At 40.4% G+C, this 27473-nt stretch overlaps 1 protein-coding gene across 1 annotated transcript; it reads right to left on the reverse strand.

Annotated features, from left to right (window-relative positions):
• Positions 1-1000: 1000 nt before the first annotated feature.
• On the reverse strand, positions 1001-25842 carry HAPSTR1 (HUWE1 associated protein modifying stress responses). The gene is made up of 4 exons (XM_037134586.2): positions 25209-25842; positions 24590-24670; positions 15356-15631; positions 1001-3395 (listed from the first exon to the last, which is right to left on the reverse strand). Exons 1-4 carry the CDS (start codon positions 25432-25434, stop codon positions 3151-3153), a joined length of 828 nt encoding a protein of 275 aa, XP_036990481.1. The 5' UTR covers positions 25435-25842; the 3' UTR covers positions 1001-3150.
• Positions 25843-27473: the final 1631 nt, after the last annotated feature.

The following is a 27473-nucleotide window of genomic DNA, read 5'->3' on the forward strand; positions in this document are numbered from 1 at the left end:
AAAAAACCCTGGCAGTAATCATATGAAAAATTTAATGATTTGTTCATAACATTCTAAAATTAACTGTGCTGTCCCTGTCCCCAACTAATGACCGTATTTCCAACCATCTCTTGGCATCACGCGTCCTCAGTGCACTGAGATGGCTCACCTCATGGTCAGATCTTGGCCACCCCCTACTATACAGGAAGCAAGCCAACTTTCACTGCTGTAGGGAAACCGCTAAGGCCCAAAGCCACAGTTACTCAAATCTAATGAGTTCCAATAGCCCTTAGAGGAAAAAATGTAGAAGGCTGGTTCTTTTTTAAAAGCCTGGACTTCATTTGATTACAACAAAGAGTTATTCAGATGTGATGACCAAAACAAAACTGCAGACAAGCCCCATAGGTTTTTGTTTTTTATAATTATTTATTCATCGAATGATTTACGGTGTGTACCACTACTCCAGTTGGGTAAACCACATTGAAGAATTTGACTGTAGGACTTTAGGTTCAGCCAAATACTTTCCATTATTTTTGCTCTGTAAAATACCAGACATTATAATTAAGTTTTAAATGCTTCAGCCATGCTCAGAACAACCGCAGTTTAAGGATGACTTCAATCCATTCATACCAAGTTAGGACAACAGAAGTAATGAGCTATGAAGTCTCAAAGAATCAGAGAATCTACCTTATGATGAAAACAGGTTCTGTTTCCCCAAAAGCAAAGTGTTAAGTTCTAAAATTCAGCCAATAATATTCTCAAAAGACCGGAAAAATTTATTTTAAAAAAGTACCACACAAATATGCAATCTTCCATGATTTGTTTTGCACCTAAAATGGTACAAAGAAAAGGTTCAAAAATCTAGCAGACTAACTTTCCCTAAAAGAAATCATTTCCCTTTCTATTCTTAGGTTTCAGGGTTAATCGGCACTCAGGTGGCACAAGGGAGAAAGAACAATGGGATGGAAAGGAAGAAGGGAGTTACAAGTGATTAAATGCAATGGAAAAAATTAACGAATGCTAAAGTTTTCAAAAAGTTTAATGCAGCCAATAAGGCATATAAATTGTGTTCTGGCAGACAGTAACACCTGCTTTCTCTTACCAAAGAAAATGGCACATGTTTTACCAAAATTTGACAATTGAGAGTAAAGGGTACTGAGATTAAGCATCAGAGCAGCAACTAAAACAAGCCCCCCCAAAATTGCCACTCAATTTGAAAAGAGGAACTAGAACCAAGGTATAAAGGGGAGATTGAATATGTGTTCCTCGATCTCAAAAAATCCTCTAGGAGGAGTTCTGGCCAATTGTGAGCAACGCATCACCATCAAACCCCAGTCCCAGCATCTAAATTTACAATGACAGAAAAACACAGATAACTCCAACTGCATTTCTTACTACAGTCCAAAGTGCAGCTTGCAAGTATTCCTAATACAGAGGAGGCTTGTCCGTTTCAGGTAAAATGATTGCTGTAATTCCTCCTGCTATAATATTCAAATAAAAATGATCCATTTTTGCAAAAATTTAGAAATACCTTTCCTTTCATTCCTATAGTATGAAATTGACTTTAAATAAAGGTTTTATATATATGATTGCAGAACTTCGGTTCACACATTTCTAACATTCTATTCTCATCCCACCCAGTCCATGAATATTATGGCTAACTTAGCAAAGTTTCTTCACATAAAGGTATTATTAAATGGCTGGAGAAATTGCAAACTTTAACAAAGTGCTGTGAGTAAATTACTGGAAAAATCCTTACATTGGATTTGCAATGGTCTTTTAAGGATAAAAATAGAAAGTAACTGATATTGGACTACAAATTTGCAAGGAAACATTTGTCACTGTCCTACTTGATATATATTATATAATAATAGGATAGAATAAATTACAGTACCTGGCAGGCTGACATCAGTTCTTCATCTAAAAAAGACTATCATTCAGTTGAAGGTACTAAAAATGAAGATGAAACATGCTCTAAAACATAGTAGCTACAAGAGGTCTTATATTTACCCAAAAGAGAAATATAGTGGAATTTTTATTTAGCTCTACCTAACATCTAGAGAACCTCCATGCGATTCCATCTTTTCCAGAATGAGAATCCAAACAGCACTTTTTAAGAGAAGGACTGGAGAGTTGGGTTTTGCTATTTAAGTTGTAATCACATTATAAGCAGATAAAAGACCTTTTCTTACCTGCCACCCATTCCTATGGAAACTGCACAAAGTAGGGTACTCATGAGAAATGTAAAGCATAACAGAAAGTCTGGAATACCTACCCTCCCACCATCCATCTCCCTCTCATGAATACCAAACCAAAGAGGAAGCCCACTCTCAAAGTTCATAACCTCTCTACTTGAGGCCACCTTGAGTAGTCTACATGTTTACATTTACTTTAAGTATAGTACCCTGCATGGGAAGCAGTACTTGTCTTAAAACTGGAGTTTAAGCCTACAGGGTTAATCTGGGGGCAATTTAATATTATTGCTACTTTTAGAGCACTAACACACACAAAGTGAATCCAATAGTTCTTTGTATTGATTCAATATTAAGTATTAACTGCATGACCATCATAGCACCTCTTAACATCACACAATCACCAGAATTTGCAACTGCTGTGAAAACTAAAACCAGAGCACAGTTCGATAATTAGAAGTTGCACACTGTTACTATATAGAAACCAGGTGCATGATACAGTGCTGCTGTGCAAAAAATGGAAGCCTGCAGATTTGACAAGGAAGCCAAATCGTGTGTTTTAGACAATTTTAGGAACCTGGCAATACTGTTGAAGCAAAATACTCAGCACAGCAGGAAATTTTTTTAAAAACGCACTCTGTAACCAAATAAACATCCGATATTTCCTTTCCCTTTGAGAATAAATACAGTTAAGGTCACTTTTAGCCTTGGAACGAATATATGTTTGCCTATGATGATCTTGCTAACGACTACACAATATCTGATGTCCTCTGCTTAGGATTATAGTTTTAAGAAAGCCATAGTTACAAGAGGCATCTACTGTAAATACCTAGAACTTCCATTTATGGCAACCACTATAGAATTCACTTGTCTTAAACTGAACAAGGGAAGATGGCCTCATGTTTCCTTTGCAATAATAGTATATGTTGAGGATCAAGTGGCTTTCAAGCAGCATGGTGGGTGTGAAAATGTTTTCAGTTTAGATCATTCTGTTGCGTTTATGGGTTGGTGAGTCTGTAATGACATCGCCACACTGGGCTGAGGTACGCTTTCTAGTTCCACCATTGTCCAAGTGGAGTGCCATTTCTTCTGATATGAAAGTGTTCAAATCGACATCATGGAGTCCATTTCTCCTTCGACTAGCATTCGATCCACTGCTTACATGTGTAGGAGAGCCTGGGGTACTCGAACGCACGCTTATACTAGCCATTGCACCACTAAGACCTAGGAAGAAGAAAAAAGGTTTTAGAGTTGCTCAATTATTCAACCCTTTTGAAAGCAATCCACTTTACTTTCAATGTTCATAGTGTCAAAGGATGTCTTTTCTTTGTAAGGGGTCCCCAGGGAGCAGGTAAGCTTTATTTTGGAAAGAGGAACTGTCTGGCTTTGATACATGAGATGCTTTATTGGTAATACTACCAATTTTTATAATATTGGGCAAGTACCGTGCTAGGTGTACAAACAGACTGTGAAATACTCCGATCTACTGCTTGGCTAGGTACATACGCAATTCACAGCTGAAGATATATGGTACCCGTTTTAAACAATTTTGGTTATCAAAAGTCCCCATTTTGACAGAGCCTCTGATGTGTCTGTGGGTGTAGGTTGAGTGTGGGTGTGTGCTCCCATGAACACAGGGGGAGCAGGCAATCATTTCCAGGCCTGAGGGGGTTTGTTCCAACACCCCCTCTAGATAAGGTGACTTTGTAATCTACCATCCAAAACAGTACATTACCAAACCCCCCAAAAAGGCTACTACTATAAATTATGCTGGGAGATCAAGTACAAGATAAACCTGACCTACACAAATTGGGCTACCTGATCGCACAAGGTCTGTACTCTATTTAGGAGACATGCCCCCCTTAGAACTGCCTAACTCATTATCACCTATAATCTTTTACAGAAGCGAGGGCAAGAGTGGCATTAAAAATCCTGTTTCTTTGCTTGCCCGGTATAAGTTATTAAATCCAGAACAGACCCAGCATTTGTGGCTTGAACACTCAATTCCTTACACATGTTAACAGTTAAGGAAGCCAACGTGTCCCCACTCCTAAATGTCCAGGATAAATCTGTAAAAGGAATGAGTGAGGCAAGAAAACATAAACCATAGCGCTGAATTAAAAAATCTAGTATCACTGACAGTGGACTTTCCTTCTCATGAATTTCCCTTAGGCTCTTCTAGCCTCACACAGGGATTTTGTTATTGCTTGATTAAATTTATATAACATGATCTAGTATAATCAGTGTTTCCAAAGAATAGGATTTAAAATAAGCTTAGAGGTTGGTTTCACAGGGGCCTGTTCTAATTTTATGCTCTGCAAATATGACTTAAATGTGAACATTAAGTTGAAAAAGTATTCTGCTTCCTACCATTCCAAATCTATAATTCCCTTCGACATTGTTCTCACCCTACAAATACTGACCATTCTCAAACCCACAGCCTCAATCCATTTGCTGATCATGTTCTGCAGCCCACACCACTCTTCTCAATTGCTCTAACCAACCGGTCCCCTCACTGCTCTTCCCTGTAAAAAATGCATCACCCTTCCCACTGATGGCCAGAGGAAAGCTGATCGTGTCCCTTTTAAGCTCTAACTGCCTTTCCAAGACTGGCACCTATTAAAAAAATTAAATACAAACACTAATATTGGAGTACTTCCTGTATCCGGCACATTAAGTACTACTTTTCAGTGTTATCCTCAAAATAATCCTATGATATCTGCATTACCTCCATTTTGTATATGAAAAATCAAGATTAAGTAAGCCACCTAAGATCATGCAGCTAGTAAGAAAGAGCTGGGACTCAAATTCAAGCCAATTATAGCCCCTCCAAAATCTAAATGATTTTTAATGAAAGTGGCTTTAGGGTCTAGGGCCCGGCATGCCTTAGGCTCCATTTCTTTTAAGTTCCTCTCCCTTCCTGCCTTCTTCACTTCTTCCCCCGTAAGACTGAATCCTAACTACCTATAACACGTAATTTCCAGTTCCTTAAAATGGCTGGGCCTGTGCCTCCCTTCTAACATCTGCTCCCCGATGATTCCTCCAGCACCTCCTCCTCTGAGTCCTTCTATCCTGGTTTTCCTACCTCTCCTTTTTAGTCTCTTGCTGGCTCCTCTTCCCTCCTGCTTCAAACTCTCCGCTCCTTGCTTTGTGGCCTTTGCAGATGTTTCTGCCCCACAAGTTGGTATTACCCAGGCTGCCCCTTTGATTACCCATCTTCTTCCAAATCCGTGCCACAAAAGCAGGTATTTCTCCTGAGCTCAAAGTCCTATCCATTTTTCTAACTGCCCGGACATCTCGAACTTAACATTTGCATAAAGAACTTCACTCCTTCTTCCTTGGCCCGAACAGGTTTATTAAAAATAAATTTTAAAAAAGGAAAAGGAGCACTTCGGGCTCACTTTTCTGTAATAGCACAGTACAATCATTAGACTCTTCAACAGTCTTTTCATCTCTACCTAATGAATTTAACAAGGTATCTGGCACATAGCATTCACTGAATTGTGAAAAAATAATGCTTCAAAGTCCTATTCAGTATTTTAAAACCCACTTAAGTACAAAGCTGTTTATTTACTTAACACCAAAAAATAAACTCAAGTAGCTCCCTTCACTTAAAGCTTTGCCATCAAGTTAACGCAGTGAATCCCAAGCTGGCAATTTTTTAAGTTCTTCACCAAGCCCGTAAACTTGAGAGCTGTGCCTTCCTTTCTAATCTCAAAGCTCGCGACATACTAAAAGGTGTCCACATAACTCTAAATAATAAGCATTTCATACTTGTTTCATAAGGCAGGTTTCATAATTTGGACCTTCAGCAAAAAACTGGGCTACTTCAGTAATTAAACTCAGGATACCCTTTATCATATGAAACCACAAAAAAAAAAAAAAAAAGAAAAGAGAGAGAGAAAACACACCTCATGAAACCCCAAACCAATGCCCTTTGTAAGGTAAAAGGTTCCATGGCAGTAAGTTTTAACACTTAGTGACAAACACCCAAGACTCGAAAGTCACTCCAGCAGAAGTGAACAGACATACCAACTGCCATTCTCCATTAATAAGATGAGAGTAAACATCAATTCGAATTTGAAAATTCCCCAGTAACTTCTGTAAAATCACAATCTTTTTTTTGTTGGATATATGACATGGGGTTTAGTTTGACAGCTAAAGTAAAATCACAATGTGCAACATTTCCTACTTACTATTCTCAACAGTGAAGTTTCTTTTCAAAGTTTAAACTATCTAATCTTCCCCAAAAAGACTTTTCAGGTGTAAAAAAATCAAGATTAACAACCAAAAATATGTGCATTTTAAACAGCCCAAATTTTATTTAATAAACCAATGACAGCTACGAGAAGATGCTTTAGGAAACCTTACTAAGCCAATGAACAATCAGGCCTATACAAGTACAGAGAATCTAACACATGCTTCAGAACTAAAAATGAAGTTGTACAGCCCATGGGCATATAACTCAATTTCTACCCAAAAAACACTTTTTCAAAAGGGCTATGGGAATATCAATTGACAAAAGCAATAGAACAAGTAGTATGATTAGACAGAAAAGTCTCAATTCCTTAATACAAGATAAATTTTATCAGTAAAGCTTCTGCATTTATTTTAAATGATTAGTAAAAGAGTGAGGAAAAAAGGTCAGGAGAATGTAATCATACTTTGGAGGAAAAAGAAAGCCCCCACTGGAGCTAAAACAAAGTTACAAGTCCAGGTTATAAGAATCTAAGTTACATGGTAAATTGTTAAAAGTAGCACAAAACTATTATTCTCATACCAAGTTCAGGCTTAGTACAGTAAGAAAATCCTGTTTTGAATATTATATGTGATTCCAGCTTACCAACACATAGTCATGTCACATATAGGCAGAGAAAGAGCAAATGTAGAACCAATCCACCTCCTTCCTCCTCCACACAGCAGCCCCTGGCCTGGAAGCCACGTCTACACTCTCTACTTGCTTTCCACCTCTGCACCCCACTCCACCCACCACCCCACCCCAAATCCCCCAGACTTATGAGAACAGAGGGCCATCTCTTCAGAAGGCAGATTGTTAGTACTGTTGACCTGATAAGCACAGGTTCAGGACCCCCTGCAGATCTGCTCCACCAGTTTTCTCATCTCCAGTGGAAAGGCGGAATTTGACATCCACACAACTCGAACCAAGTGATTAACATCCTGCCTGAACCCTAAGAAACTGGTATGCTTGCATTTGAAATGAATTGTACTATTCAAATGGGTAGCCCTCCCTTTTCACCAAGTTGTGTTCTGAGGTTTTAATCAAGAAGCACTTGTGTGTAAATGTGGTGTTTTAAATGCACCAGGGGGAGGTTCAATCATTGAAAAAGAAATTCTACTAGGAAGATTTCCATTAAGTTGAAGTAGATACCACTCCCCACCCCAATCTGTAAATTGTAATACTGAACTTTTATTGAAGCAAAGCACACTAAATCAAACCAATTACAAAGATACATGTGTCAAACCAAGAAAACATTTTCAGTTATGCTCACAGCCCAAAATGCTTTCAATTTTTCAAAGACAGTTTTAATGCCATGGGGAAAATGCTCACGTTAAAATGAAAAAAGCAAGACACAGTACCATATAATGCAGCATAATCTCCACTATAAAATAACTTTAATATTTATTATACATTTGGAAAAAAAGAGTCTGGAAGAAAATTCACCAAACATTGAACTGCAGTTATCTTTGTATAGTATAGTTGGATAACAGGATCTAAATTTTTACTTTTAGGAAATTTTCAAATTTTCCAAGAAATTAGTATTCATAAATCAGAAAACTAGTAAAAAAAATCAAACTCAAACATTAAACTTATCATAACTACCAATAGATTTTTAAATAAGTACCAGGTGAGTAAACTGGCTTTGAGGCATGGCTATGCTACATGGACTCCTTTATCACTTCAATGACAAAAAAAACCCAACAACTTTTATTGCAAGTTCAAAACAATTTCATATCGTTAATGTTTAAAGCTTAAGTCCTACATCCCCCAGAAAGTTCAGCAGCTGACATACAACCTCAAAATTTTTTCATCAAAAATTTTAATGCTATTTTAAATTGCCTTAATTGTTCTTGTTCTCAGAAGCTAGTCTGCACAAAGGGCCTAATTTTAAAATTCTAGCCTTCAGAGGACTTTTGATTCAAGAGCATCCTGTGAAATAATCACTTCAATCAATCAAGAAATGAGACTGCTTTGGTGTACTAATCTCTTATATCTTTATGTCCAAGTTTTTAAAACATTTTACTGTTAAATAACTCTTTGATAGTTCTGTTATTATTCGGTAAGATGCAGACCACAACACTCAAATATTTATCAAGAATCTACTCGTTCCACACACTGTGCCAGGTGTGTGGGCAAAAAGAGAAAGATTTTGGAAGGTGGATGGAAAGAAATGTCCCACAGGTCAGTTCCAATTAGTCCTCAGGAACAGAAAATTTAAAGGAGTTTCTTTTCTAACATACCATCAGTTTAAGAACACTTAACCTATTTTTTGTGTTAAATTATCAAAACTTGTGTCTAAATATTTAGCTTTATAAATGAAAACAGGAAAGGAGCAGAGACAAAGAACCAAGCGCAACTACTTAAATTTCTTCTTAAATATACTAGGACTTCAACTGTCTGTAAGAAATTTTACCAGGAAGATTTGTTCTCACCAAAATTTATTACCTTCTACTATCACTCTAGAGCACTAGGCCAAAGAATAACAAAATGACAAAATAACAAGAGCAGCAAAAAACTTGTGCTCAAGGAAAGAAAATCCTATTGTAGCTCAGGCTGCCAAGAATCACAGTAGTTCTCCATAAACTCTAAGGGAAGGAGGTTATCAATTCTGTGTGTTGAGTATGACAAATTAAGAATTTGCCTTACATTTTTTCTAAGTAAAAGTTCTGTCTGACCTTATACCCTTGAAGATGACTTCAAATGATTCCATTTTTATTATAAGGCTCTACACCCAGTTTCACCCAGATCCTAAAAGTTGTCAAGCAACTTAGCAATTTAAGATAAGGATCTTCACACAGCCCAGAAAAAGACTCTGCTAGGCCAAAAAAAAAAAAAACAAAAAAAAAAAAACAAAGGGGGGGGGGGGGTGGCAGAAATGGAACCTAGCAATTCCTAAGGCAATGGCACTGTCCCTCAATCCAACTGCCTGGGTTTATAAAACTTCAAACTGTCTAATGTAATTCTATTAAGCTATAAACTCCCTTGACACTATCTGATTCACCTTTGTTTTGGGGTTTTTTTTTTAAGGTGGCCTCTGGCCCTTTATTTATTTTTTTAAAAGATTTTAGTTATTTAGAGAAAGGGAAAGGAAGGGAGAAATAGGAGGACAGAAACATCAATGTGTTGTTGCTTCTCATGTGTCCCTACTGGAGACCTGGCTTGCAACACAGGCATGTGCCCAGACTGGGAACTGACCCAGGACCCTTGGGTTCAAAGGCAGGCATTCAATCCACTGAGCCACACCAGCCAGGGCTGATTCACCTTTCTATCACCTGCTTCCTACCACTACCCTCTAACTGAGTGCTTGGTGTTTACTGTGTTCAGGAAATGTTGGAGAACAGGCAAAGCTACAGAATAATATAGGCTTTATTTTTAAGCGACTATACCTTCAGCAGAAGGATTTTAGGTGCAAAAGTCAGGGTTAATAATACTACATCCATTAAAAATGTTTTAAAAAGAGCTCTCAAACAAAAAACAAGGCTTTAGACTTCACTCCGCAGCCGTTTTAACTGACAAAATTCTTTCTTTAATAAAACAAATTTCCTTTTACAAATTTTCCGCCATCACAGTAAAGGCTGGACTACTTAATGTTTGCCTAAGTCCCTTTTAGAACTCACACTGGCAAATGCAGTAGCCCCACTGTCTTTTTAAACTTGTTTTAACCATGAAACTAAAATTAAGCAAGGTGACACCCTAAAACCAAATGTCAGTAACAGCAATGGTTCCCACCAGACACTAGACCCTAGTTGCTAGAAGCCTTTGAGTTTGAACTAATGAATTTTACAGAGGCTCAATCCAGACCCAGTAGGGTTAGCTCCTAGCACAGCAGTTAAGAATGTTGTCAAAATGACTTTTGGAACTAAAACAGACTGATTTTTCTGGAACTGTTTGAACCAGGTCCAGAAACCTACAAAGACCACCTAATGAGATGATCTGAGTAAGAGTAAGAGCAAGGCTTTCAAACAATTTATCAAATGAGTGAAGTCTGACTTGGCATCCTGCTTTTTCCTTTTCCATCCAGGTCTCTTATCTTCCCCTTCAGGATGGCATGTCCCATTCTTACTCTGGACCCTTTCACCAAAATCTCCATGATGACAAACAGAACTGAGAATGAAGACACCAGATTTCAAACTAAGACATTTCCAAACACAGCAGCACTAATTTGGGCTCCTAAGAATCTCTCTCCATGCAACAGAAAGAGAACATCACCAGCCTCACTGGTTTTTATCAACAGGAAACAAGCTCAAGATCTGAGGAAGTAAAATAAGTAGTTAACCGTAAATTTTAAGTTAACCCTCTCCCCCTCTGGAGTGATTTCCACAATATTAAAAAGCTACCCTTACCAAAAAAGGAGGGGGGAAAGTATCCTCAAAGGCCACTGTAGCCCCAGGTCTCTTTTGTATCCAGGGGCAAAGAGAACACTCATGGGACTTAGAACTAACCCTAAGAGTAGATACTTTGGGTAGTTTCTCATTTACTATACCACCTTATATACAAAGTGTATCGCCTTTCACAGAGGAGGAGACTGCCTTGGCGAGGCTAACCATATTGCCTAAGGTCATACTAGGAAAGCAGCCTATATACAAAGCTTAAATACTCTTCCTACTAAAGTTAAGATAGAAACACAGCAAACCACAAGACATTCATCTGCAAGCCTACTTATCCACATTCCTTTATGGGGAGAACACCAGAAAGATACAAAACTCATGTATTTTCTGACAGAGAAGAAAAATAAGCCTAGAGACCTATACCATCCCACCCCCCGGCCCTATCAACAGAAGGTGGTAGAGAAACCACAAATGTACAAACATAGAGACACAGTGGTTAACAGCATGCATCTAGAAGCCAGACAAATCTGGAGTATCTATTCTACTATTTACTGATCTCTTCCATTTTAGCCAAATAAGCCTTTCTTCATTGATAAAAATGGCAACAACCCAAGGTAAGCCTCAGGATTAAAGTAGACTGTCCTTGGTGCCAACACCAAGTAAACACTAAATTAGTTATTGTGATTCATCCTCAGGCCCTACTCCAAGTTTCGGTTGTTCTAATTTAGGTTTACTTTGTAGCATTCCTAAGGTACACTCATTACAGTGTACCCTTATAGTAGTCATCTAGAGATCTGTATCCTCAACTCTTTCTAAAGGTTCTCTGCCCAAACTGTGTGCATCCAGTCACTTAACAGACTGCTGAACCAGTGTTAAAGCTCAGAATAATCTACACCAGATTCATTAAAGCCAGAACCTGTAAGACAAGGCCCCTGCCCTAATGAAGCCCTAGCCACAGAAACAATTCAAATTGGGGGAAAAAAAAAGATGTGTAGTTCAGGAAGGACAAAGAAAATGGAAACCACCATTTGGAAATCTCTGTCACAGAAGAGACTTTTAATCAATCTGAAAGAAGAAACGGGCAGAGTGAAAAACCTTAGAAAAAAGAGAGTTAGACATTCAATAGATTAAACAGTATGGCTAAGATATGCGACCTAAGGCTGAGACCAAGTCATAAAGGCCTTGCAATGCCAAGCTGAGTTCTGACCTTACCCTATAGGCCGCAGGGAAACCAGTTATTTTTTCAGTGAAGAGAAGAGATCAAAAAGACCACTCCGACAGCCCCAGGAAATGTGGACTGGCAAATGGGTCAACTAAGGGTTGGGAAACAAGAGCAGCAAGATTATTCCTAGAGCCCAGGACTCAACTCCTCCAAAGAGCCTTCTCTAAATACATAGCCAGGCAGCACTATGAGATGTCCCTTTCTGTACCCAGAATATCTTAAACATATGATGTTCAAGACATTAAATTATTATCCAAAGTATGTGTTGGACTCAACAGAAAAGAAAGCATTCATTTATACATTCCCAGAGACTGCACAAAATCTGCCATGTACACATTTGCCATATGGTTAAAGAGGAAAAAAACACGTCCTTGCTGTAGCTGGGTCTAAAGGGAGTCCAGTTTGACATCTTTGTGAGATAAAGGCCTATGGGACACCCAGTAGAGAGTCCACCAAAGACAATGGGACCACACATATTTGAGTCAGCAAAGAGGTCTAAACTAGAAGTACAAATTTTGAAAATTAATAATGGCCTCTGGAGTGTTTTCAAGTCAGCGTGAGAACAAAAAGAAAATCTCTACAAGAGAAAGTATAACTAAAAAGGGAATTATGAGAAAAACAGAGAACCACAAAAGGAGGTCCAGATGATTTTAGTGTGAATGTGTTTACATAAAAATGAGGTGACCGGTTATCAATTCAGCACTCTGTAAACTTGACACTGTCACATCCGCATCGCCAATATGAACTACTCTACAAGTATCTTACATCTGTCATTTTTATCTTATACATAAAGGACGTATTTTAGGCATATACGGGCACATTTGGTGCAGGTGAGAATTTAGGAGCTGACAAAGAAAAAACTATAAAGATAATTGTCCTCTTATAAAATGGACATAACATGTAATGTGTGGGGAAGAATAAATCAATGTGACCTCCTACACTCAAGTTTACTTCGTCTATGAAACTCAAGAAGTCTGCCTCAATATACCAATTCTTTTCCTATATCCCCTCTTACACTCCTAAACTTCATGAATTTAAACTCCTCCTCCAATGTAGAACTCAAAGAACTTCATTTTGACCTCACATTTCACATAGTTGGCTAAGCCAATTATATACCAAACCAAATTCTTGTAAGTATGTGCCCTAATTAAGATGTTTTGAAAAACATTTTTAAAGATCTGAACAATTTTCACTTCAATTTACTATTCAATAAAACAGATCATGAGGACACCTTGTTACAAAGTTAATCAATCATTAAGCTGCATTACAATTTAGTTAACAATGCCCTGCCATTAAAAATCACTCCAATTACCTTAAACACTCAAATCAAGCATTCCCAATACACTGATGTTCTCTATAACCACTAGAGCACAAAACTCAGTATAATTTATGTTTCTGTATACTCTTTCAAGGGGCCCTTATTACTTCACCACAAAGCATGTAAGTTTAACTACATGAATTTGGTATATGAACCCTAGGAATAAGAGTACACAGAGTCTCCAATGTATTCTGGATTAGCCACTACTTGGTAAATTTATTAAAGGGAAAGATTATTTTTCTACACAGCTTTGTAAGTAAACTTATTTAAACCCTCACAAATTAAACATAAATAAAATTATAGAGACACCCTTCCTAAAATTACATCATTATTGAAACTCCCAAAGTTCAGGAAAATATATAATCACAAGTTGAACAAATTCAATTTTGGAAAATGTATGGGAAGGTAGAGGATATAGTAGTTGTCCAGGGAAGGGGCTGGCTTGCCCTTTGTACAATGGGGCAAAAAGTAGGTTTACAGTCGTGAGTACATGAAACAGTTTATTCTTGTATTATTATTTATTGTATTATTTTCCACATGAACAACTGTAAACCTACTTTGCCCACCCACGTATACAACTGCATTAAATTTTAAAACAAGAATGGCATTTGTTTTTTAAAACTATCTTCTAAAAGCACAGCATAGTATAATACAGAAAAAGACACTGTAACAAGAGAAGTGTGGAATGAGTCATAAATCCACTTGATAAAAGAAAAGAAGAATACTTAGAAAAAAACTATATCAAATATTACCATGCATTAAAATTAATCTGACAATCTATGTGGACTTCCAGTAAATTTTCCAAATTTAAAGGTAAAAGATGTGAAACTCTTTAATTCAACAGGAACAGATCAATCTGTCATTTTGCCTGAGTTCCAAAAGTTCTGATAGCATAACTATTCCACTATTATGAGAAAACAGCAAGCAGTCTTAAGTACTGCATCCATACATTACGGAGTTTCTTGCAATAAATGTTTCTGTATTTTTAACTTACAAAGTCACAATGAAGAGGGAAGAAAACCAACATGTTTTTAAACCCCATATTCTGGTTTGAAGGTAAAGAATCAAGGTTTGCCAAAGAGAACAAGAACCTATATAAGCATTAAGGATGCAGGATACAGAAGACCTTCTATATTTTTCCACTATTTTTATTACCAGGTTACTTTGCTTTAGATAACCTAACACTATGGCCCAAATGTTAACTTTTAACAGGACTCATGACCTAACTCACTAATCACTGCTATATACTTAAGTCACTGGCACAATCCATATTTCCACCTTGGCTTCAACCAAGTCTTATTATTTTGTTGTTTTATTTTTATAGCAGTATAAAATGGTGTCCTATAAGAAGTATTTCTCCCAGTTGTATTTGAAAGTCTGTATTAGAGAACAACAAGCAACAACAGACTCATTGACTACACACTCCAGGCTTCTCCAATAATACTTACACCCTTCAGCCAAGAATGCCTTTTTATGGCAGGTCTTGCCTAGGGGGATGGTGACAGACCTATTCTTTGACAGTCCTGACTATCAAAGCAAGGACCTAAGGGACAAAGGAAAGTCAATTCCATCAGTCCACTCCCACTGGGTCATCAATTCTCACCCTCTACAGGCACATGCAATAACTTAGGGTGTCAAAGGGAGTTCCCATGAGAGCTAGCCCAACAATTACCTGCCTTACTTGCCTGTCACTCACCAGGCTCCTCCAGGCAATCATTAATGTGGTAGAAGTCTTAAAAACACAAGAACTTCCTCTTTGACTCAGAAGAGTAAGAGAACATGTACAATATGAGTAAAGCAATAAATTCTAATCAATGCTGCAAAAGACTGTTACTGTAAAATCAGTAAGCTCAAACTAACTTTCTTGAAAACATTTTTTTAGAATGGGCTATCTAACATTCATAAATTGTCCATATATGTTCTTAGCTTACATTCTATTTAAACATTTCTAGAGCAAATAGTTGCTAGAATAGACAAAAAACAGACAATATATCTGGAACTAAACCTAAATGTGAAAATGGATCCACAGGCACACTCTTAACCATGTTCCAAAGAAATATGTTTAAACGGCTTTACCATGCAGAGCTATGGCTTCCCGGAAGGGTTGCAAATCAGTCTCTACAGATGAGCTAGTTTCCGTTGAAGTAGCTCGGTTAGGGGACACTACAGTCAGTCTTGGGGGAGCTCTAGAGTTTCGTGGTGGAGGAACTTTCCCACACAGAAAGCTGATCAAATCTTCTCTACGAATAGTTCTTCTGCGCTTTTTAACCCAAGCCAACACATCCTTATTGCGTCGCTGATAGCCAATCTGAATTCCAATATCAAAACTTCGTTGATGGGTATCCACGCTTTCTGTTAGGGGGGGGGAAAAAAAAGATACATAATGATCAATAGAGCCATGCTGCATTTTCTTCTAAAGAAAATCATTTTACTAGGTAACCAATGAGTATCACGAAGTATGGGGCTTTTTAAAAAAAGACTTATTTATCTATTGAACAGAGAGAGGGGAAGGGAGGAAGAAAGAGAGGGAGATAAACATCAATGTGTGGTTGCCTCTCACACACCCCCTACTGAGGACCTGGCTCACAACCCAGGCATGTGCCTTGACTGGGAATCGAACCTTTGGTTCACAGGCCAGCACTTAATCCACTGAGCCACACCAGCCAGGGTAAGTATGAGATTTTCTAAATCGATAAGTAATCTATTAAACTGGGTATTTTATTTGTATTTCGAATGTTACACTTAACATTTAATAAGAATTTAAATTCAGACAGTGACCAGAGGGGAGAAGGAAGGGAAGTTAAGGGGAAAAAGGGGGAGGGATTTGGAGGAACAAATAGGAAGGACACAGGGACGAGAACTAAGGGGGGTGGAAATGGGAGGGAGGTGGGAGCAAGGGGCGGGGGAGGCTGGGATGGGAGAAATAGACAAAAAACTGTACTTGAAAAATAACTAAATAAAATTAATTAAAAATTTTTTTTAAAAAAAGAATTTAAATTCAGTTAACACATCACAAAATCCTAGAGCTTCTACTTTGTTCTTAAATTTAAACAGATAAAGAGAGACTAATGCTTAGCCAAATTTCCATTTTTCAAATGCTATTCCCTTAAAAGGTTTGCTATAATAATTTGATTAAAACGAACTTGTTTAATAATGCTAACAATGGGTAAATTAAGTGTTTATTATTACTATGCATACTCAGCTTCACTGGAGAAAAAGTAATACAATCATCTTGAGAGCAGTACTACTATGCCCTTATTACATATGAAGAAGCAGGTATTGAACACTGAGTAATAACTTCACTAGGGCCACAAATTATATACAAGGGCTAAGAGTTTTTGCTTGAGTCTGTGATTCTTACCCACTAAAGCTATAGTGATCTCCTTCAGAAAACAACGAATTCTCATAAATCCTAAATAGGAACATCACACCATTCAACAGATGACTAAATACTGCATTTCACTCAGGCCACACTAACCAACAGCATTCACCACATGAATTTTGGAAATGCACTTCTACTGAAAGGTTTAGCCCTGGACTGGGGGAACAAATTAAAGTAGCAAACATTTTAGAAATAAGGGAAATTTCTTTCTGATTAACTACTCAACAAAATCTAGCAACACAGCAGAAACAAAAAAAGCTTCACTCATTTCCCTAGGTATATTTTCACTCTGCTTCCAGTTCCCAACAGTTTTCCATAACTCATAACCATTCCAACACCAAAAGACTTAGCCTTAAAAATCTCTAGCCTCCCAGTCTACACGTAGATACTCCTCCATATATAATGACCCCAAGTTTTCAGTAAAACAATTCCTGCCCTTAGTAGTTTTATACAGTTGAAATTTAAATCACTGCAATTTTTAAAGACTTTATTTGTTTTTAGACAGGGAGGGAGAGAAACATCTACTGGTTGCCTCCTGCCCATGCTACTGCTGTGGACTGAACCTGCAACCAAGATATGTGCCCATGAAAATCAATAGCGGACCTTTCACTTTGCCTGACGGCACCCAACCAACTGAGCCACACGATCAGAGCTGCAAATTATTTTTTAGTTGAGCTGCTAAACCAGAAGAAAATCACCAGTATATCTTTAACAGAATTAAAGATAGTTCCTTTATCCCTGAACCTTTTGCAAAAGCTCTTAATTCTTGTGTAACAAAGAATCACCTATTACTTTTTCTGGCCTTGAATTTTTAAAAAATTCTTTGTCTGCTACAAAGGTAAGACTCTGAAAGAAGGAGCCATGATCAATGACAAGTTGTGTCCCAGAAAGAAAAACAAGAATCCAGACATCATTGGCTCCCAAGCTGTATAAATTTGTATTATTAAAAATATGGCAGAGGACAACACAAGCAGAACATTATTACAAGAGGTATTCCTTAGCAGATGATCAGACCTTATTACTAAAAAATAAATTTTTTTTAAAAATGGAAGTTGTACATGGAAGCACTCTTAAAAATATTACACTCCATCACAATGTTAACAACATAGGTTACTCTGATTTTACAGATAAAATAAGCAGCTCAAGAATATAGTAATTTCTCCAGTACCTCACCACCAGAATAAATAGCCAAGTTATGTGAATCAATGACTTCTGATTTCTCATTTCACATAAACAAAGGAAGCATGAATTCCATTTTAAAGACACATGGCATGAAGAGGGCAATACAGCACTTTTCCACCTCTTAGTTTTAAAGGCTTAGATGAAGCTAGCCTGAGTGGCAGAGATAAACTCTAAGGTGACTTTGTCAAGCTATAGCTAGACCTTAAGTGGTCTGAAGAACTGGGAACATGATAAAAGAAATCAAGTCATCAAGAAAACTAACTAAGCCCATCCTGTGGGACTGACCATGGAAGGGAGGAGAAAAGTAAAATGTATGAACCTAGAAGCAACCAGGTTTCTACAAACCTGCCCTACACCTTATAAGAACTGTTGTTATCAAGATCATAACTGGAGAGTAAGTCATTCTCTTTCCAGTAAGAATGACTAATAAAATTTCATTATTCAAGAAGCAAATTGAGATAGGCCCAGAACTGGAAATACACTATAGAGGGAAAAAAGTTGGAAGCATGAAGGGGATAGAAGAAATAAGCCCAAAGCAGACTTGGAAATGTACACCTGGCAAACCAGACAGCAAAAAGAGAGAAGCTAAACCTGATACAAACCACCAGAGTCAAAGGTAAGAGGCTCCATAAGGTGGTGAGTTAAGGAAACTGACAAGCCACAGAAAAAAGACCTTAACAAAATTTAGGTTTGTTCTTATTGAGGACACAAGGAAGTTGCAAAAGTTAGATTCCCAAGAGGCTGACGATTTAACCACAGATTTGAACAAACTTGGAAAACCCAATATTCACTGGTTTAAATCAAAGAGTTACATAAGTTTACATTGTATGCCACTGACAAATCATTTCACCTCAAAAATTCCGCACAGCAGAAGTCTCAGTACCAACACCAACCAAAGGCACACTAAAATGTAGGCATTTTGTAAACACTGACTTTTACATACTAGAAAGTATAGGAGAAGAAAAGCAGATATAACACTTAAGGTCTTCAAGTACATGCTTTTGCACTGCCTGGGCATAATTTGGTTTTATACCATTAACAGCATATCCTGAAAGCCAAATGCAATCAATTACTTTACCACCCAGATTAATTCGATCTCAGTTATTCCAGTGAAGAGAAAAATCTCATGTTGCCTTTAAAATACAGTCCTATTTTTAGGACTTTTAACACTTTGAAGACATCTGAACCCTAACAATAGACACACAAATCTAGAAGTGCAATACAAAAACAGTAGGGGACAGTCTTGGGCCCAACACTATCTTATTAACACCAAAGTCACTGTGGGAAAGGGCCATAAGCTTAAAGGTTAGGCAAACCCCCAAAACATCACAAAATGTCAATCTAACCTTTAATAACATTCATTTCCTCACTCAAGAAACAATGGTTCATGTCAGTCACAGTAGATATCCCATGTTTTATATTTTTTAAAAATGTTTTACGTAAATAGCTGAAATTTAATTCACAATATTTTTAGAAGTCTAATCATCCCACCACTGGCGGGGGGTACTTGGCAAATAATCATCACTTCTGAGGTCAAGACCAAATGCAAAATTTGATCTTGATACAGACAAAATTAATTAGATTTTATTACCTATAGTTTTTCAGATACTCACAAACCCTGTATAAACCAGCCAGGGCAGATACCCCAATTTCATAAACAAGGAACTGAAAATGAGGTTCAAAGGGCCTTGCTTAAAGTTGGAGTAAGTGGCAGAAATAGATGTAAGTGGATAAGAAATACCTTCTATAAAAGGTAAAGTCAATTCCCATTCTCCTAGAGGATCTACAAACCAGAAGAGCACACCACTGTATCAAAGTAACTTCTAAGAAACACTAATGACTACAAAATATTTGAACTTAAGAATTGAGCCTGTACTAACCAACCAGTCTGCCATAATGGCTCTTCAATTGTTTTGAGAAAATAACTATGTATTTCCCTTAATAAGGTAGTCTCTACTAGGCATTAACTTCTAGCTACTTAGATATTTACTTAATCTTCACCTTCCACAAAAAAACAAAGGACAGGAACCAAGGAAGAATCATTGCAGCCACAGTTGTGTGGCATCCAATCCTGCTTCCTTTCCTAAAGACCCTCCAAAGTTTTTGTTTGGACAGCTCTGGGGGGAGCTTCTGTTGCACATTTCGTCAAGGGGTAGAACATATGGCTTAGTCCTAAAATTAATCTACACAACCCAAAACCATGACTATGATACTGGTTCTAAGTTATTATTATGTGACCAAATTCTGGCCAAGAAACTATAGTAGTCATTTGCTAGTAGCTTCTGGGGAAAAAAGACTTTCCCATCTCTTCTAAATTTCATTAAGTGACGTAAACTGCCAACATAATGAAATTAGCCTAAGACAAACCTCAAACTTGCCTGTGTGAGCAGATTAAGGGTGGAGAGCTGTAGAGCCAGGGAGCCTGAGCCACCAATTTCAGTTAACCTCACCCTCACCCGCAAGTTTGAGTCAATCCATGTCCACACCACCAAAGCGAGACTAATTTGTAATTTTCTGGTATTTGTAGCCAGAACATCCTTTTTACAGAGAAGTTACACATTGGAAAATAATTGTCTTCTATAAAAACTTAAGAGACAAAATCTTAAAACAATATCAGGAATAACTGAAGATACTAGCATTCCTTATGAGTTTAATACAATTAAAGACAGGGTTTCTAACCGTGATCCATACTAGGGCATACAAAGTCTCAAAGTTCAACTAGTTTTTTGCAGCAAGAGGAGTCATAAACAAACCCCAGACATTTCAAGGAGCTGAAATCCCAATAGCTGTCTCTCTGTCTCACTCACCATTTGGCCCACAAATTTTCAGTATGTTCAGTTTACTTTCAGCTTATATAAAGTCCAAAATGGCCCGATGAAGTGAGATTATTATAAACAGAATTTGGCACCAAGATATCTCAAAAATAAGGACTTAAATGCATCATACTATTTTTTGCATGTGAAGATTTTATTCACATTTGACCCTTTTAGGGGGGAAGGAAGGTACATTCCAAAATGAGGAAGGAAGGTACATACCAAAGCTTATTCCAACACAAAAAGAGAAAGTGTAGACCAAAAAACTAGAATTATGTTTCTTTACTTTTCAGTACTGCCTACAGGTATAAATCTGTGAAAAATAAAACTTGACCACCAACAGTCAACCCTAACACTCGAATACTCAATATATGCAAGCACTAAAATAAAGAGCTTATACTAAGTTATGGGTACTAACCCCCACTTATAGTTAAGAAAATAAAGGACAGTGGTTGGAAAAAAGAAATCTTGCTCCATTATCTGTCTCCAGGATCTTTAAGCTGTGTTGCAGTTCCAATCTAAATAAATTCTAAACTCAGATAAGCCAGCAGTAGACTCCATAACGATGCTGACTTTCTATAAGCACTACTGGAACACAAACGTGCCCTGGGGCAAATGCTGTTCACTGAAGAGACCAAAACATCTTTAATACAAACCTTTATCAGCAAACAATACCAAGAGAAAACTCTTAATATGTGATAGAACTCAGCATTCAATTGAAAGTTTCAGAAGCAGTTTTAAAATGTGAAGGAACAAATGAGGCATATCATTTTAAAAAAGGACTTAAAAGAAAAAACAGTAATGAGCTGAGAGAAACAATTTTAAAAATGGATCTACAGGGTGGGCTCAAACACTGGCTCACAGGGGCTGAAGAGCTAGGGCACCCGCCTCGGTCTGACCCTGTGAGGCTCCCTAGGGTGGCCTTGTCCTAGAGGACAACCAGTCCAACCTCTCTACTGAGCAAGTAGCCCCAAGCAGGAAGAATTTGAACTAGGTAAGGAGAATATATATTTTCCCAACGAAGAGTCAAGAAACAGACTGGAAACCTGTCACCCAAGGAAATGTGACAGGTGGGTGGTAGATTTAAGAAGCAATACAGGCTTGGCCAAATATTTCCCAGGTAAGCATCAACCTGGGCTAGATTAAAATGACCTCAGTAACTTTTCACCCCCTTTAGTTGCAGACATCAAAAAATGTACTAGACTACGCAAGGGAGACACAACATGACTAAATACACAGAAACAAGAACCAGCAATCAGGATTTTTCTTCCCCTTTCCAAAACAGATATCAAAATCTAGCTCTACTTTGTGAGGTACTAAGAACCACTCACTCCATTTTGTTGAGTTCTGTCCACACTGACGGGACACCCCAAAGAACTCTCCTCCAAATCCTTCCAGCTACATTCCTACCCAAACTGAATCAATGTTCAATTTTTCAGAAGGCCACAGGCAATCAAAAGGGGCCCTTCTAAGCTTGTACCTCAATTCTAACCTTCCAATGTGCTCATTTTAGAGATTATGAAGAGGTTGGGTGAATGTGCCAAGCTATCCCCAGGCTGCAAAATGAGCCATTTTTAGCTTGCTATGTTAAATGCTTAATTATGCAAAATATAAGAGCACTGCCCATTTAAAGGGATTCTCCCAAATATTCCCACTGTAAACTGCATTTAAATATTAATCAGAACTGTGAACATTCTGATTGAAACTTATCACCACTTAATGCTGCAGACACTTGTGACACTGCCTTGCCACTTTTATTGGTTCTGTTTAAGATACCCAATTATTCCTGTAGTTGAATTGTGTTCTCTGAAGACCACACCATGAAAAGGAGGAAATTAACTGCAGAGCACTATGGATACTCTCCCTGAATCAGGCAAAAAAATAATAATAATGTTGCTACACTACCAAATTCCACAAGGCACAACCTGCCTTTTCTACCACGTAAAAATACTTTTAACAACAACAACAAAAAAATACAAAATAAGAGTAGTTCAAACTAATAATCCAGCACTTGCAATAATGTAAGAACCTCATGTGATGTTTTATTTTTTTTTAAGATCTTACTTATTTATCTTTAGAGGGGAAGGGAAGGAGAGAGGGAGAGAAACATCAATGCATGGTTGCCTTCCTGTGTCCCCTGCTGGAAACTGGCCTGCAACCCAGGCATGTGCCCTGACTGGGAATCGAACTTCGATTCTTTAGTTCATAGGCCCGCACTCAATCCACTGAGCTACACCAGCCAGGGCTCATGTGATGTTTTAAAAGAACCAGAATGTCTCACCTTACATTTCCTGAACAAATTAGTGAATTTTAAGCAACATTTTCAAATCAAGTAAACAAATTTAAGATTTCAAAGTTCAGCTTTTGAGCCCATCTTCTTATACAGCAATCATATCAGTGATTGCTAAGGGTTAGGGTGGGAAGGTATGGTTTACTTCTTAACAGCACATGTCTGTCAAACTCAAGCCCCCATCTTAAAAGGGCGATTTTAATGCATGTAAATTATACTCCAAGATATGAATATATTACACTCAGAAATCTGAGTAGAAAAAGAGTTCTGTGTTGCATTTCAAAATTCCCTGTCTGGATGAAACCAAGAGCCATTGTAAGAATGCACAAGACTCTCAAAAGCCCTGATGGATGTTAAAGCAAACTACTCACGAGTCAAAATTTAAGGAACTCAGCCACAGAAAATCAAAGCTGGCCACTGGGACACCATTCAATTATGTTTCCCTTTTCTTGGTAAGCCTGGACCAAGTTCCTCATTCCTTAAAATTCATGCTCTACTCACCAGTTCCAGTTTACGTTCAGTATGAAATTACTTTCCCCCCAAAATGCAAATTCTAACCAAGAAATTTCACAGTAAGGATATTTTTCTTATAGAATGCTATCATCAATTTTACATTCTTACACAAAAGACTCTAAAAATCAAGTCACTCAACAGCCTATTTAATAATTTTGAAATGCACCAAGTTCTATTACTGTTAGCAGCAGCTTCTAACAACTTCGGAAGCATCTGACTTTGTATTTACTAAGATTAACAAATTCAAATCCAAATCCTTTTTCCCACAGAAACCTTGCCCACACCAAAAGTCAAACCCAAATTTCCAAATCTTTAAAATCACTACTTAACAAAATCTCAACCCACTGTCACTAAGAAGCACAATGGACAAATGTTTCCTCAACATATTTTCATGCCATCTTAGAGAAATTAACTCCAGAAAGGCACTAACATAAAACACAACTCTGTAATTCCCGCTTAGATCACAGATATCCTACCAACAATGTGCAAGCAGATATAAAGTAGTTTTTAAAACAAATACTTGTAGTTGCTAGGGAAGAGCAGCACATTAACGCGGGCACAGATTACTCCAATTAGCTACTTTTCAATGCACTTTCATGCTCTGAATTATCATGCTCGAAACTGCCTCTCAAGATTCTTTTCCACAAAGTGCATACAAGTCTTCCCGCCCCCCTACCTCGCTGTGACACAAAATCATAAACTCTCTTCCCTTGGGTGCCTTTTCCAAAAGGAAGCTCCTCTTACCCAGTTCACTTCAGGGCTCCTAGACCTCGGCACTATTGACATTTGGGGCGTAGAGGTGAGAGAACCATCTTGCGCGGTACAACATAAGCAGAGCCCCTTCTCAGTAATGACACTCAAAAACGCCCCCTAGATATTGCCAAATGTACCTGGGGGCTTCAGGAGGTCAAAATCACCTCCCAGCTGAAAATTACTGGTCTAGGTTGACAGAACACCACCGGAGTTTCCAAATTGCAAAATGCTCAGAATTATTGGTTAGATTCAGGAACAGAAAACATTCCTTTACCTGGGACCAGGTAAAGGTGACCAATACAATCGGAACGCAGGACTTAAACCCTGACGCAGGGTGCCCTTCCCCTTTATCCGCAATGTAGCAAGGTTATCTTTACCTTTGTAGAGGTTGGTGACGGCGGTGGCTGCATTTTGGAAAGGGACCCAGAGAGAAAGTCCTGGCTGCTGACACACTCGGTCTGAAAACAGTGGTAGAAAAAAATTTTATTTGCGCGTCAATCACTCCAGAACGGCCATATTAGGTTTCGCCATTTTGTTCAAGAGTTTCGGGATCCCAGTGACTAGGAAGAAGGCAAGAAAGGGGTTGCGGCGGGGTGAGGGGCTGCCGCGGGGCTCGGAGGCAAGTAACCAGAGCGAGCTGCGGCACAGGGAGGTGCCCCCTCAGTCCCCGCCCCGAGGCCGGCTTCAGGCACAATAGGGACGGCCCTCCTGCTTCCCTTCGCCATTTTGTGACTAGGGGCTCCTCCCCTGCCCTCTTCGGCCTGGGGGCGTCCGGCAGCCCGGCCTTAGGAGCGAACGAACTCCTCCGGGCCGGCCCCCAAAGACGACATCCCCCGAGTCAACCCCGGGCCTCCTCAGAGGCCCCGCCTGCCGCGCCGCCATCTTGTGAAGAGAGGGCGGCGGGGCGGCGGCCGGAGCTCCGCAAGCCGCCCCGGGGCTCTCGGCCGAGGGTCAGGCCCCAGGCGGAGGCCGCAAGATGGCGGCAGCGGCCCTCACCTTTGTAGAGCTGGGCCACGGCGGTGGCCGAATTCTGGAAAAGGTGCCACAGCTTCTGCTGCTTGTGCTCGGGCTGCGCTGCGGCCCCCGCTTCCTCCTGCAGCTCCGGGGGCAGCTGCTCGTCCTGCTCGGCCTCGGCCAAGCACTGCCGCTCCCACTTGGAGAACCAGTGCTCGGGCCCGTGCTCCTGGATCTCCGCCTCGCCCTCTTCCTTCCGCTCCTCCATCCTCCGCGGCCTCCCGCGGCCTCGCCGCCGCCGCCGCGTCCTCCTCAGGCTAGTCTCCCACGGGAGCGTCGTCGTCGAGCGGCCTGGTGGCGGGGCCCAGCGGCCAGCGGCGCTCCTCGCGGCTGCCCAGGCCTCCTACTGCCCGACTGCCTCCGAGCCCCGCCCCGCAGCCCCACGCAGCCCGGGACGACCCCCGCCCCGGGCCTCCCCAACCCTGAGCCCCGCCTAAGTTCGCGGCGGGCCTGATGACCGCGGCCGCCTCTAGCCTCTAATGTAGGAGCGCGTCTACCGCCGCCCCATCGCGCAGGGGCCCTCCCCACCTAGGGCCGCCGCTGCCGCCGACTACCGAGACCGCCCCACACCCCTGCCAGCGCCACCGAGCCCACACCGAAGACTGAAAAACGTCGCCGTCGCGGCCGTCGACGCCTCTGCGGCTGCTGGTCCCCGCCCTCCCCCGCCCACTGGCTGACTGAGGAAACACCGCCCACTCAGGCTGGTTCTCCTGTCTGATTGGGGTGCTTGTGCTCCAAGAGATCTCATTGGTCCATCCTGACCGGTTCCGCGTACCAGCGTCTAAATTTTGCGCGGTAATTGGTTCCTCAGCTTGTCTCTTTGACATAACTAATGGGCGGGGGACTGAAGAGAGTGAATGTCAGGAAGGATGAAATCGTAGAAAAAGGGGGAGGGGCTGACAGTGGTTGCAGCCAGCCAACCAACCCCCTCCCCCTCTTCCGTCGCGAAAATAAGTGCGCAAGCGCACTTCTCCGTTGCCCCCTCCGCCCCTGCTCGGCCCCAGGAGTCACGTGACTCCCGGCCTAGTGCGGTCGTCTTCTGCAGGCTCGGACCCTTCCGGAGCTTCCGGGCTCCAGGAGGCGCAAAATCAATTCGTGCCACTGCGCCGCGGGATGGAGAGATGTTGCGGTTGATCGCCTGCCTAATCCGGACTCTTGGGCTTCCAAAAGGAGGAGGAAAGTGGACAGATTGAATTGAACTAAAGAGTCCAAGTGTGCAAAGTGCGTCTGTTTATTTCAGTGTTCCATTTCTTAGATTGCATCTCTGCGGCAAATTGAGCCTCAGAGCCAAAACAAAAACTTTTAGCCCTTCCACAGGAAGCGAGCCCTTCCTGTGGCCTGCCGGGCTGCCCGAACGCACAGAGCTTCTCATGTGGGGGGGGGGGGCGGTTCTCTATGCCTCCCCTTGAGGACACTGTCGCTGGGCTAGACCGCAGCTGCCGCCCAGCCGACCTGCGAAACCGAGAATAAATTGGAACGAGAGGGTGCTGAGGACCGGGCAAATCTGCGCCTTTGGGAGCTCTGCAGCCCCCCGCACCTGTCCCTAGATGCACACTCCTGGGCCACGTGCGGCCATCGGCGTCACGCGCCAGCCTCGGCCTCCTGGTGCCGGAACTTGCTTGGCCAAGCCAAGTGGGAGGCCCCGCTTCCAGGGGGAAAATTCTGTGCTGGCCTTTCTTTTAACCCGTCGTGTGCCACCGCCCTGTCACCCCTGCAGCAGATAGGGTCTGTGCGTTCTCAGCGGACACGGGCAAGGCTGCGCGCCGGCCTCACCGAACAGAGGCTTTCCCTGGAATTTAAGTTTTGGAGAGGAAGCAGCCGAGTAAATGGGCGTTGATCGCACAGAGGCGAAACTGCCCCTCTAGATTACACACTGGCAGTGGGGCAGAGAACCACTGGGGGCTTCCAAAAGTCAGCCTAAAGCACCAACTCCCACTAACTGCCAGATTACGTTCCTCCAAATTCAGCTTTAATGCCCCCACGTCTGGAATAAAATCTGACCACACAAAAAACGCCAAGTCCCTGCAGAACTCGGCCCCCACCTCCTGTTTTTCTGTCGTCAGCTTCTGCTACTCAGTCACAGGCCTGCTTTCTGTTCTCTGGGACACTGGGCTCTTTTCTGCTTCAGGTCCTTTGCCCTAGCAGTTCCCTCTCTGAAATCTCTTCCTGCTCCTCCTCCTCCCCCTCCTCCCTCTCCCTGTCCTCCTAGCAGTTCCCTCTCCCAAAAATCCCTCCCCTACTCTCACC

The sequence above is a fragment of the Artibeus jamaicensis genome, unplaced genomic scaffold, assembly GCF_021234435.1.
Source record: "Artibeus jamaicensis isolate MK-2021 breed Jamaican fruit bat unplaced genomic scaffold, CSHL_Jam_final contig_729, whole genome shotgun sequence".
NCBI lineage: Eukaryota > Metazoa > Chordata > Mammalia > Chiroptera > Phyllostomidae > Artibeus > Artibeus jamaicensis.

What these genes read in the sequence shown, in the direction of transcription:
- HAPSTR1 (XM_037134586.2), bottom strand. Translation starts at nt 25,434, where the DNA reads ATGGAGGAGCGGAAGGAAGAGGGCGAGGCGGAGATCCAGGAGCACGGG. An exon ending in CGTCACCAACCTCTACAAAG is followed by an intron (nt 15,632 to 24,589) that starts GTAAAGATAACC and finishes CCCCCCTAACAG; the next exon opens with AAAGCGTGGATACCCATCAA. An exon ending in GGAAGCCATAGCTCTGCATG is followed by an intron (nt 3,396 to 15,355) that starts GTAAAGCCGTTT and finishes TCTTCTTCCTAG; the next exon opens with GTCTTAGTGGTGCAATGGCT.